The sequence below is a fragment of the Solea senegalensis genome, unplaced genomic scaffold, assembly GCF_019176455.1.
Source record: "Solea senegalensis isolate Sse05_10M unplaced genomic scaffold, IFAPA_SoseM_1 scf7180000017706, whole genome shotgun sequence".
In the NCBI taxonomy this organism is placed as follows: Eukaryota; Metazoa; Chordata; class Actinopteri; order Pleuronectiformes; family Soleidae; genus Solea; species Solea senegalensis.
The window spans coordinates 57,501-70,000 of record NW_025322501.1 but is presented as its reverse complement, the minus strand read 5'-3'; the positions used below and the strand labels follow the sequence as shown (position 1 = coordinate 70,000).

The 12,500-nt window shown below is 47.5% G+C and overlaps 3 protein-coding genes across 6 annotated transcripts in view; all 3 read right to left on the bottom strand.

Moving 5' to 3' along the window:
* Nucleotides 1-2,074, bottom strand: part of snx6 (sorting nexin 6) — a 5,881-nt gene extending 3,807 nt beyond the window's left edge. Inside the window, exons 1-2 of one of the 4 annotated variants that reach the window (XM_044018790.1) lie at nt 2,019-2,074; nt 1,788-1,838 (exon numbers count right to left, since the gene is read on the bottom strand). In XM_044018790.1, the coding sequence (XP_043874725.1) occupies nt 1,788-1,838; nt 2,019-2,024 (57 nt within the window). In that variant the 5' untranslated portion in view covers nt 2,025-2,074. Of the gene's footprint in view, nt 1-1,766; nt 1,839-2,018 lie in introns of all 4 variants that reach the window. The other 3 variants (XM_044018788.1, XM_044018789.1, XM_044018791.1) reach the window with 3 other exon arrangements.
* Nucleotides 2,075-2,781: 707 nt separating this feature from the next.
* Nucleotides 2,782-6,748, bottom strand: cfl2 (cofilin 2 (muscle)). The gene is made up of 4 exons (XM_044018778.1): nt 6,661-6,748; nt 4,827-5,134; nt 3,683-3,759; nt 2,782-3,598 (listed from the first exon to the last, which is right to left on the bottom strand). Exons 1-4 carry the CDS (start codon nt 6,661-6,663, stop codon nt 3,486-3,488), a joined length of 501 nt encoding a protein of 166 aa, XP_043874713.1. The 5' UTR covers nt 6,664-6,748; the 3' UTR covers nt 2,782-3,485.
* Nucleotides 6,749-8,874: 2,126 nt separating this feature from the next.
* baz1a (bromodomain adjacent to zinc finger domain, 1A) overlaps nt 8,875-12,500 on the bottom strand; it is a 16,081-nt gene continuing 12,455 nt past the window's right edge. Inside the window, exons 21-30 of the mRNA XM_044018779.1 lie at nt 12,438-12,500; nt 11,235-11,306; nt 11,066-11,148; nt 10,813-10,977; nt 10,502-10,719; nt 10,323-10,421; nt 10,087-10,253; nt 9,820-10,004; nt 9,539-9,626; nt 8,875-9,458 (exon numbers count right to left, since the gene is read on the bottom strand). The exon at nt 12,438-12,500 is cut by the window's right edge and continues 83 nt beyond it. Coding sequence (XP_043874714.1) covers nt 9,283-9,458; nt 9,539-9,626; nt 9,820-10,004; nt 10,087-10,253; nt 10,323-10,421; nt 10,502-10,719; nt 10,813-10,977; nt 11,066-11,148; nt 11,235-11,306; nt 12,438-12,500 — 1,316 coding nt within the window. The 3' untranslated portion in view covers nt 8,875-9,282. The remainder of the gene's footprint in view (nt 9,459-9,538; nt 9,627-9,819; nt 10,005-10,086; nt 10,254-10,322; nt 10,422-10,501; nt 10,720-10,812; nt 10,978-11,065; nt 11,149-11,234; nt 11,307-12,437) is intronic.

The following is a 12,500-nucleotide window of genomic DNA, read 5'->3' as shown; positions in this document are numbered from 1 at the left end:
ACGAGATAAAAGCCATGGACGATCGCTCACGGACGATAAAGACGACGTGAACTTCATGTGACGAGATAAAGACGCTACATGATAAAGACGCCGCCGAGATCGTAGACGCATGTGACGTGATAAAGACGCGAGATGCTCATGTGACGTAGATAAAGATCATGATAAAGACGCGTAGATAAAGACATGTTTCGAGATAAAGAGACGCCGTCATGACGTAGATAAAGACGCCATGTGATGATAAAGACGCCGGATAAATGTCATGTGGACGATAAAGACGCCGGCCATGGACGATAAAGACGCTACCAAGCGTGACGTAGATAAAGACGCTGCCATGTGACGATAAAGACGCTACCATGTGACGTAGGATAAAGACGCTCATGTGAGAGATAAAGACGGTCATGTGTGATAAAGACGCTTTCATGTGACGAGATAAAGACGCGCTCATGTGACGAGATAAAGACGCTCATGTGACGGACGATAAAGACGCCAAGACGACGAGATGATAAAGACGCTACCATGTGACGAGATAAAGACGCGATAAAGACGTCATGTGATAAAGACGCCATGTGACGGATGATAGAAGACGCTACCATGTGACGATAAAGACGCGTCATGTGACGTGAGATAAAGACATGTGACGTGACCGCCGGTGACGAGATAAAGACGCGTCATGTGAGATAAAGACGCTGTCATGTGACGATAAAGACGCCGCATGTGACGGGTCACGCCATGTGACGATAAAGACGCCGGGTTTGAAGACGCTGTCATGGACGTGAGATAAAGACGCGTCGCCATGAGACGTAGATAAAGACGAGCGTGAAAGACGCGGCCATGTGACGATAAAGACGCCGTCATGTGACGATAAAGACGCTACTATACGACGCCATGTGACGCCATAAAGACGTGAGCCATGTGACAGATAAAAGACGCCGACGCCGCCATGACGAGATAAAGACGCTGTACCATGTGACTGAGATAAAAGACGACGTCATATGAGATAAAGACGCAGATAAAGACGCCATGTGACAGATAAAGACGCGCTCATGTGACGTAGATAAAGACGCGCTCATGTTCACGTAGATAAAGACGTGGTCATGCAGCAGGGGGCGCTCACAGAGCTCAGTCAGCTGATGGTAACACACTGTGTCAGGATCCTGAACCCTGTCCCTTCAAAGTCCAGACTTGCTATGCTCCACCCCCAAGTGGGAGGAGCCAGTTTAGAAATAAGAACTTGAGCGTGTGAAACTGTAGAGCGTGACGTCAGATGAAAACATGATCAGCAGTTTATTGATCCTCATCTTTGTTAAGTACACGATGTCTCACTCTGTCCTATTTTACCCCAACTTTACTCATGTGACTTTTACTATTGACAGTATCCCTCTGTGTGTGTGTGTGTGTGTGTATTTGTATCGCAGTCATGTGACCGACTCATCAACGTTAATCAGCGGCTCGTTAGTTTTAGAGATGTTAATTTCCCCAAGGGAACCTCCCAAAGGGATCAATAAAGTCGTCTGTCTGTCTGTCTGTCTGTCATCTGTTAGACAGTGTGTGTGTGTGTGTGTGTGTGTATAAAACAACGGTTAAACCACAGGTGACCGCGGCTAACACTGAGTTAGCATGGAGCTAACGTGAATCGAAGACAACAAACACCGAGCTACAGCTAAAGCTAACACGCAGCCTTCGTAAGGACAGACAGGTGAAGACAGATGAGGACAGACAGGTGAAGACAGCTGAGGACATACAGGTGAAGACAGATGAGGACATACAGGTGAAGACAGAGCACTCACTCCTCGCTCCTCCTCGGAGAGGAAGTCGGGTCCGTCGTCCAGCCCTTCCTGCTGCAGAGACACCGAGAACAGAGCCGTTAGTTACCGACGAACACACAACAACAGCAGCGGGGACAAAGACAGACAGACACCGGGGACACCGGGGCGGGGACTGAGCCGCCATTACAGAGCAGAGGAGAGGACAACAACAAATAAACAGACGACAGAGACACAGACAAGACACAAACCCACCATCATGGCTGCCAACGGGTGGAGACAGGAAGTGGTGACACGTCACCATCGTGTCATCCGCCGGAAATGAGATAAAATAAAATAAAAATAAAATAGCCGTAAAGATTATATTCATATATTAAAACATTAAAAACGGACACTGTCCTCTCTGTCACACAGAAGACTCAGGTTTGGGTCTTCTCACATGTTCTCAGCAGCAGCAGGATCAAGTTCTTCTAACGTCTGGTTCTGAGTCACACAGTCACCTCAATCACCTGGTTCTGGTTCTGAGTCACACAGTCACCTGGTTCTGAGAACATATGTTCATGTACATAAATAGACTGTGGTTCTGTTCAGATTATAGAACCCACAGTGAACGTGTTTCCAGGATTGGTTCTGGTCTGTACTGGTATCAGTTTGTAAAAGTTCTGCTAACATGTTGTGACAGGGTTCTACTGAGGCCCGTTGTTCTGACATCACTGTAGTTCTCTACTGCAGGTTCTGGTGAGATTATTCAAACTTCTCCAGCATTCTAAAAGGTTCAGTTTATGTGGATCCTCCTGGGCTCTAGTCTTCTGGTTCTACTGGATTCAGACTTGTCACCAAGTCCACTGGGTTCTTTAAACTGGTTCTGTCAGACGACACTGAGGTGACACCAGTTCTATGTGAATTGTACCGGTTCTATTCATGGTTCTGTTTATTGAAACGTTTAAATGTGAGGTTGTGTGTGTGTGTGTGTGCTCTGTGATTGGTGGAGGCAGAAAAGGAGGCGGGGACTCAAGAGTCAGATCTGCCACAGGCTTTTATTGCAGCGTGGCTTCCTGTGATGATCTCACAAACAACGTTCCACTTTAAGGCTCCGGACGATGAGGATGACGATGATGATGGTGGTGATGATGTCATCATGTTGTTGTCTCTCACTGCTGGGGTCAAATCTGCTTCCTGTAGTGTTTCGTTACAAAATAAAAGTCTACGAACAAAGACGGTGGAGAATTTAGAGTTTAGTGTCCTCGCGTGTGTGTGTGTGTGGCGAAGAAACAACACGTTACAGTAATAAATAAAAGTCATATGTAAAGAAACGTGTGCTGCAGGAGGCGGAGCTTGGCGACAGGTCGCGGCGCTCGCCTCCGACGCGTGGCCAATTCTTTCACATGGACTTTTTTTGGCAAAACTCCGACTGTGAGAGAGAGAGAGAGAGAGAGAGAGAGAGAGAGAGACAGAGAGAGAGACAGAGAGAGAGACAACCTTCCCGGGATGAACTTTAAACAGAAGTCATGTGGCAACAAAAGTGGGAGGGGTTTGCATATCGTTATGTTAATGAGATCTCCTTCATGTTGGAACAAAGTGAAAAGAACAAAAACAGGAAACAAAGTGGCCTAAAGACACTAGAACTCGTTCAGAACATGGGACAGAGAGAGTAAGCGGTGAGTGAGTGAGTGAGTGAGTGAGTGAGTGTGGGCGGGGTCAGGTGCTTGGGTCCGGATGATATCACAGCGGTTTGCCCTCCAGAGAAATGATCACGTTCCCGCCCAGTTTCTCCGCCAGCGTGCTGCGGTCCTGGATGTCCTCCAGACCATTCACCTGCCACTCATGTTTGATGCCTGCAGGGGTCAAAGGTCAGAGTTACTCACTCATCACTGACCATCGTCACGCGTGACCTCTGACCTCAGCAGCTGACCACTCACCTGTAAACTTCTTCTTGATGGCGTCTTTGGAGCTGGCATAGATCATCTTACTCTTCATCGGCGCTGAGTCTGGAGCCCTGAGGAGGAACCACAACCAGAACCAGTCAGAACCAAAACCATAACCAGTCAGAACCACAACCAGAACCAGTCAAAACCACAACCAGAACCAGTCAAAACCACAGAAAGAACCAAAAGTTAAAGGAACTTTTGATTTGTTTGCCGTCTACAAACAGAACCATGAGACCGGGGTGGGCGGAGTTAAGAATCCCTCCGCCTGTCTCCACATAAACTAATCACTTCCTGTGTGCAGCGGGTCGCAGTCATGAGATCGTTGATGAATAAATCATGGAAAAGAAAAGACGTTAAAATTCAAACTAAACCAACAAAGACTTTTATTTTGTCAAACTGTGACTTCCTGTGCAATAAACACCAGCCTCTGTTTCTGTGAGCTCCAAATAAACATCAACGGAACCAGAGACAGAACCAGAACCACACACAGACCCAGAACTAGACCCAGAGACAGACCCAGAACCAGAATCAGAACCAGAGACAGCGACAGAACCAGAACCAGCAGAACTGACTGAACGTTCGGGAGAAAAATTAACTCATCTGTAACAAGACTTTACAGCAGTCGTCAGGGTTCAGAGGTCAGAGGTCAAACTGGTTACAAAGATCATCTGTGAACAAACACACACTGTGTGTGTGTTAAAATAGAAACACGGTTTTATGTTGAATATGTTACAAATGTTACACATTTTACATGTGTAACATTTAATAAAATACATTAGCGAAATACACTGTAAAATACGCAGTAAATACACTGTAAAATACGTGGTAAATACACAGTAAGTTACCCCGTAATATATGCTGAAAATACACTGTAAAATACAGTGTTCATGTAGTCAATGACAGGATGTGGCGTCTTCATTGCCGCTGTGACTGTCAAAATAAAAGGCACTTCCTGTTCAATTGAATTTCCTCGACTCATCATCACTTCCCGCGACTCGAGCACGTCACAACATAAACCCGCGTTTACTCGGACAGATCACAAACAGAATAAACACATAAACACTGGGCCGATATCATCTTACACAACATAAGACATCTGTTCTGTGACCCTTGACCCCGCTCACAAACTTCATACCAGAAGATGAAGACCAGGTCCTCCTTCTTGGACTCCTTGGTCTCGTAGGTGGCGTCGTACAGGCCGTATCTGCAGTCGTTGGGGGGGAGGAGCTTAACGAAGGAGATGTAGGGGTCGTCCACGGTCTCGCCGATCTCGCCCACCAGGATCTCCTTCCCCTCCTCCACGATAATCTTCTTCTTATCGTCGCTGAGACAGAACAGAATGGCCTTCTTCCTCTTCTTCACCTCGTCCTGGGTGGACGACTTCCTCACCTTCATGTCATTGAAGACTCTGATGACCTCATCGTTCACTGTCACACCTGACGCCTGCGCGCACACACACACACACAGTCAGCTCAGTTTACCACCAACACAACTGAAGGAACATTGATGAATGAATTAACATCTGACGTTTCATCACATGATCATAACATCTGTAAAAACATGTCAACATCATGTAAAACACCTCATCTCAGGAGCTTCAGTGGATTCAGTAATCTGACTGAATCTGCAGTAATCTGATCACAGGAGCTTCAGTGGATTCAGTAATCTGACTGAATCTGCAGTAATCTGATCACAGGAGCTTCAGTGGATTCAGTAATCTCGATCGAATTCCAGTGCACTGATCAGTATTCCTCATGGATTCAGTAATTCGACGGAATCTGCAGTAATCTCGATCAAGGAGCTTCAGTGGATTCAGTAATCTGACGGAATCTGCAGTAATCTGATCACAGGAGCTTCAGTGGATTCAGTAATCTGACTGAATCTGCAGTAATCTGATCACAGGAGCTTCAGTGGATTCAGTAATCTGATTTCATCGCGGTTTCATTCATTTTCTTGATTTAAACATTGAAATACATCATGTGACTGCAGTGTGTGTAGAAAATCACGTTTGAATCAAAGCGAGACAGAACGATGTCACAGTGATGGGCGGAGCCTCCTGTCCTCTACGAGATTCTACATTTCATCTCAACATAAGCAAACTAACTTTTAAAATCTGTCGTTGCCATGACAACAGTCACAGCTATGATGCTGTGGCGCCCCCTGTGGTAGTTTCAGATAAATCACTAGGACTGTGAATTAAAAACATTTCAGTGAGACAAAGAACAACGTTTTTTTATCAATGAGATTTTTTTTAAACTGTTGTTGAATCTGAACTGACCAATAAAATCAATCACTGATCAATGATTTTATTACATTTGGCTGAAGGTTATTATTTAACTGATCCTGTCCAGGACCTGATCCTGGTCCTGGTCCTGATCCTGGTCCTGCTGTATTTGTCCCTCTCAGGCCTCCATAACCGTGACTCTGCAGTCTGACTCGGTTTAAATAACCCGGATTTAACTCACATAACCCGCTCCGGTCTCAGCAGAACCGGCTCACGTTAACACTCGCGGGTCTAGGCCAGTCCGGGTCCGAGCTCTGGGTCCTTACACCGGGTTCAGACCGGACCGGGTGCATCGGCTCAGTCCGGCAGCCGGAATAAGATGGCCGCCCTGAGCCACACGGCCTGCGGCCAGGCCCGGCCCGGCCCGGCTCGGCTCTCAGACCTGACCGTTTCACCGGTCACTAACGAAACAAATGTGGGGGGGAAAACCTCCGGAAACGACACGAGTACAATTCCCGCCCGTGAAAGCGGCGAGAACGAGGCGGGAACACCGAGTAACGGTGTCGGTGCGGAGGCCGGAGAACGGCGGCCATGCTGCTGCTGCCGCGGAGACACATAACGGTCCTGAGGAGGAGCCGCGGCCGAGCCGCAGCGCTCCTCTGCCGGCCTCTGTCTACCGCTGACGGGGGCCCCGGAGGCCCGGAACACGGAGCTCCTATGCAGCCGGACCGGGCTCGGTTCTTACCATGATTTCCCGGGGTTTGTCCGCGCTGCGACGCCGTCAGATCAGGGTTTGACTGAGGTGAAAGGTAGCGACAGAGAGGAGGAGGAGGAGGAGGAGGGGGAGGGCGGGGCCTCACCGGGATCAGGATGACGTCACTGGCAACACGGACCGGAGCTGAAGGGACTGTAAAAGGAGTTTTCTTTTCATTATTTTATTATATTTATATCAAAGGCTCATATTCAAGTGTTTTATAAGAATGATGTTTAAATTCCTGTTTTAATCCCAGACTTGACTCATTTATTCATTCATTCATTATCGTATATTGTTAATGTTTATTTGTATATTCATTTCACTTAAGTTAAGAAGCCAGGCAGACAGACAGAGTGTGTGTCTAATAAAATGTAAAATGATTTGAATTAAGAGGCATAAGCAGAAAATACTACTACTACTAGGACTATATACTACTATATACTAACATATACTAGTATATAACAGTAGTGTGTCATGTACCTGGTGTTTATGTAACTTCTTATTGAACAAACATGAATCTCACATCATCAACCTCAGGGAAAAAAATTGTTTATTTAACTTTATTTTGAAAAGCAGGTGCAGTCACGTGTGTCCTTGTTCTAAATAAAATCATTGGATGTAAATAAAATAAAGTCCATCTTATATATGAATGATCCTAAATGTGTGTGTGTGTGCTCCTGTGTGTGTGTGTGTCTGTGTGTGTGTGTGTGTGTGCTCCTGTATGTGTGTGTGTGTGTCTCTGTATGTGTGTGTGTGTGTCCTGTACTCCTGTATGTGTGTGTGTGCTCCCTGTATGTGTGTGTGTGTGTGCTCCTGTATGTGTGTGTGTGTACCCTGTGTGTGTGTGTGCTCCTGTATGCTCCTGGTGTGTGGCTCCTGTGTGTGTGTGTCTCCTGTATGTGTGTGTGTGCTCTGTGTGTGTGTGCTCTGTTGTGTGTGTGTGCTCCTGTATGTGTGTGTGCTCCTGTATGTGTGTGTGTGCTCTGTGTGTGTGTGTGTGTGCTCCTGTATGTGTGTGTGTGTCTGTATGTGTGTGTGTGCTCCTGTATGTGTGTGTGTAACTCCTGGTGTGTATGTGTGTGTGCTGTGTATGTGTGTGTGTGTGTGTCTCCTGTATGTGTGTGTGTGTGCTCTGTGTGTGTGTGTGTGTGTGTGTGTGTGTGTGTGTGTCTCCAATGTGTGTGTGTCCTGTGTGTGTGTGTGTGTGTGTGTGTGTGTGTGTGTGTGTGTGTGTGTGTGTGCTCCTGTGTATGTGTGTGTGTGCTTGTGTGTGTGTCTGTGTGTGTGTGTGTGTGTCCTGTATGTGTGTGTGTGTGTGTGTGTGTGTGTGTGTGTTCTGTGTGTGTGTGTGTGTGTGTGTGTATCCTGTGTGTGTGTGTGTGCTCCTGTGTGTGTGTGTGTGTGTGTCCTGTGTGTGTGTGTGTGTGTGTGTGTGCTCCTGTATGTGTGTGTGGTGTGTGTCTGTGTGTGTGTGTGCCCTGTGTGTGGTGTGTCCATGTGTGTGTGTGCTCTGTATGTGTGTGTGTGTCCTGTGTGTGTGTGTATCTGTGTGTGTGTGTGTGTGTCTGTATGTGTGTGTGTGTCTCCTGTGTGTGTGTGTGTGTGCTCCTGTGTGTGTGTGTGTGCTCCTGTATGTGTGTGTGTCTCCTGTGTGTGTGTGTGCTCCTGTGTGTGTGTGTCTGTGTGTGTGTGTGTGCTCCTGTATGTGTGTGTGTGCTCCTGTGTGTGTGTGTGTGTGTGTGCCCTGTATGTGTGTGTGTGTCTCCTGTGTGTGTGTGTGTGTCCTGTATGTGTGTGTGTGTGTGTGTGTGTGTGTGTGCTCCTGTATGTGTGTGTGCCCTGTGTGCTGTGTGTGTGTACCCCTGTGTGTGTGTGTGCTCCTGTGTGTGTGTGTGTGTGTGTGTGTGTGTGTGCTCCTGTGTGTGTGTGTGCTCTGTGTGTGTCCTATGTGTGTGTGTGCTCTTGTGTGTGTGTGTGCTCCTGTGTGTGTGCAACACTCACATCAAATGTAAACATGTGTAAAATGAGTCCAAAGTAAAAACACATTTAAAATAGTTTTTATTCAGTCTCACACAGTGAATAATACTCACCTGTGTCGGCAGGTAAAACTACCTTTGAACTCACTGATGACACACCTTTGGTTGAGCTCCTCCCACCTCACATGACTGTGTGTGTGTGTGTGTGTGCAAACAGACAAACAGCAGGTGTTTTTATAAAACCTCATTTATTTTTACATCATTAATGAACATCAGAGTCTATCAGTCATAAATAAAGACAAACTGCAACTAAATAAATACAGGCAGGGGGCGCTGCTGCAGTGGCTCCAGTGTAGTTTTGACAGCCAGACCCCGCCCCTCTCACACACACACACACTCCAAAAGTTAGAACACAAAAGGTAGAAATGCAAAGGTCAAAGGTCTAAACTGATCAATAATCAACTTTCTAATCATGAACATTTAATGAGCTCAGTCAACGTCAACAAGAAATAATAAAGAAGGTGATGACATCACTTCCTGCTCCGTCACCATGGGTTTGGTCCATGTAGAAAACAGAAAAGACAAAGGACAAGTGTCTCCGACACCAAGGACAGGTGGTGGCGGGCGGAAGGCGTGGTCAGTGTCGGGATCGTTTGGTGGGGGGGGCGGGGCTAAGCTCAGACAGGCCCAGCCTCCTGAGTTCAGCGTAGAAGAACTGCTGCAGACGGTTTCCCGCTTTAGCCTCGTTGGTGTGACGAGGGTTGTAGTGGAGACAGTTAGAGAACATGAGCTCCACGTCTGAGATGAAGTCACCTGACACACAGGAGATCACTGTTAGACACGCCCACACACACCTGCTCAACACGTTTACAACACATGACTCCTCCCCTCACCTGCTGACTGATATTCACAGCTGTTCACTCGCTCTCTGATCACACTCAGAGCCATCGGCTTCTTGATGATGTCATAGTAGTCAGGAACCTACACACACACACACACACACACAGTAAGAGAGAGTGTGCGTGTGTCTGTGTGTACCTTGAATATCAATAATACGTTGCAAGAGAGAGTGCGCGCTCTGTGTGTGTGTCTGGTGTACCTGTGTCTGGCGCGTGTGTGTGTGTGTGTGTGTGTGTGTGTCTGTGTGTGTGTGTGTGTGTGTGTGTGTGTGTACCTGTGTTCTGGACACCAGCTTCATGAAAGGCCAGCTGTCCTCGTGTCTCACCAGCTCCACCGTCAGCTGTTCACAGGCCGACAGCTCGTGGACGCCGTGGCTCCGCCCAGAGGAGCGTCTGGAGGAAGTGGAGGGGGCAACGGCACTGAGGACGAGTCTGGACGATTTAGAGGGAGGAGCCATTTCTGTGGGAGGATCACAGGTTAACAGGATCATGACACATTAGTGACACATGATCTCAGAGGTCAGAGGTCAGAGGTCGCTCACCTGTCGGCGCCCTCTTCTGACCAGGTGAGATCCTCGTGCTGCCGTTGGGAGGTGGGGTCTCGAGGCTCAGACGGGCGCTGTTCCGGCTCCCTGGGCGGGGCGGAGCTTTGGTGGCTGATGTCACGGCAGTCTTGGATGTAGGGGGCGTGGCCTTCTTCCCCAAGGACCTGTGACGGACAGGTGTTAAATCAGGAGCGACTCAGGTGTAAATCAGGAGTGACTCAACAGATTCTCACCTGGAAGCTGACGAGCTCTTCCCCGCTGGAGTAGTGTTGTTTTTGGGTGTGGCCTGTTGAAGTTTGCCTTTAGGGGGCGGGGCCTGACTCTTCTTGGTGCTGATGAAGTTCAGAGGACGAGTGAGTGAAGCTTAAGTGTGGACAGGACTTCTGATTGGGCTGAATATTTCCACTCTTACCTCACTGACACTTCCTCCTCCTCTTCCTCTGACTCCTCCTCCTCTGACTCCTCCTCTTCTGACTCCTCAGTCTCTTCATCCTCCTCCTCATCAGACTCCTCCTCCTCCTCCTCCTCCAGCTCGTCCTCGTCGACAGAGGAGCGTTGTCGAGACGGGAGTCTGCTGGATCTCTGTTTGGGTCGACAGTCCGGACAGAACCAGTCTCCTTCTGGAACCGTCTGACACACACACACACACACACACTCACTCAGAACCAGCGCCGCCCCCTACTGTTCATTGTTGCTATGAAAAAGCGTGTCATGTGACTGTACCTTGAGGCGGGGCCTCAGGCAGTGGGTGTGGTGTCCACGGTCACAGCCGTCACACAGAAGCATGTTGTCAGCGTCTCCTTTACGTCTGCACAGACGACAGCGAGCGTTCAGGACGGAGCGAGACCAGAGGACGCTTCTGTCCAGAGAGGACAGGTGGACAAACACCTGCACACACACACACACGGGTTATCACTAACCTGAACCAGAACCACAATTCTCACACAAACACACACACACACACACACACACACACCTGGGACAGACTGGAGCAGGACTGCAGAGACTCCCTCCATCGCTCCAACACCGTCTTTGTCACTCGACCATTTTCACTTCCATCTGAGAGACAGACAGACAGACAGACAGAGGATCAATGACTGTGTTTACAGATGATCAATGTGATCAATCGAGACGATCAGTCTGACCTTCACTGGCCTCGTCATCGTCCTTCTTCTTGTTCTTCTTTGATTTCTGGTCTTTCTTTGAGTCTTCTTCACCTGTGTGTGTGTGTGTGTGTGTGTGTGAGAGATCATGTTATCTCATACAGGATACAGTGACTCACAGCGACCACTAGGGGTCCTTGAACGCACCGTGGACGTGCTGTTGCTTGTGTGTTTGGGTTAGTTCATGAGTTGTTCCATCAATAATCAGAGACGTTTATGTTGCTCTATTGTTAATCCCTGGCTGTAGTTCTGTTGTTCTCTGGATAGTTCAGTGTGTGTCCGTGTTGTGTTGTGTTGTGTTGTGTTGTGTATTAAAGGACTCTGCTGCCTCTTATGAACGCTCCCATGAGAACAACAGTGTCATCCTTATAGTCCGTCACACGATGGTGTAGCGGTGCAAATACTAACATGTTGAACGTCACGTGTCCGAGTGTTTGTGGTCAAAGCTCCACTTTACTAACGTTCATATTAAATATCCTGCATGGCCACACTGTTGCCTGGCAACTGTAAGCAGCATACACAGTGTTTATTAATAAAGTCAAGCTACATGTCAATCATTTTAGATGATGAGATGATTGGATGACATAAGAATTGCTGATGTTGATTAAGTGTAGCGTGACAGGGTTACAGTAGCGTTATTTTCATTTAAAAAGATAAAGTTACATTCACTGTTTCATTTCCATTGTTTAACCCTTTAGAAAAGGAGAGTTAAGAAATCATCTTTGAGTGAATTACATGAACACTGTTATTGTGACACATGACTCGTCATCTAAAGAGAACCTGTGCGTCCACTCATTCACTTCATTTACAATGAAAAGGAGAATGTTAAGCTGTCGTTTAGCAACTATTCCATTTCTATTCCTGTTTGTATTTAACGTATCAGTCTCAATCTTTTAGATTATATTTTCTTTCTACACCAAACTTGTCATGGTGTTGTTCAGTATGTTCAGTACATGGTTGCTTTTGGTGCACAAGTCCTTCTTTCCATTCCATGAACTACTCAGGAATCAATAAGAGAATTGATAAGGAAGTGGTTTCACACGGCATTGATATTGATAAAAACCTATCGATTCCCACCCCTAGTGACCACTAGAGGGCAAAAGTAGGAACCATTTTATCTTCCATCACAACCTGGTCCAGACCTGGTCCAGACCTGGTCCAGACCTGGTCCAGGCAGAGACTCACCCAGCGGCGCTTTGAGGAAGCGTCTCTCGATGCCTTGCTCGATGTGAGTGAGAGCCAGAGCCA

What these genes read in the sequence shown, in the direction of transcription:
- cfl2 (XM_044018778.1), bottom strand. An exon ending in GACCTGGTCTTCATCTTCTG is followed by an intron (nt 3,760 to 4,826) that starts GTATGAAGTTTG and finishes GTTCCTCCTCAG; the next exon opens with GGCTCCAGACTCAGCGCCGA. An exon ending in CATCAAGAAGAAGTTTACAG is followed by an intron (nt 3,599 to 3,682) that starts GTGAGTGGTCAG and finishes TGACCCCTGCAG; the next exon opens with GCATCAAACATGAGTGGCAG.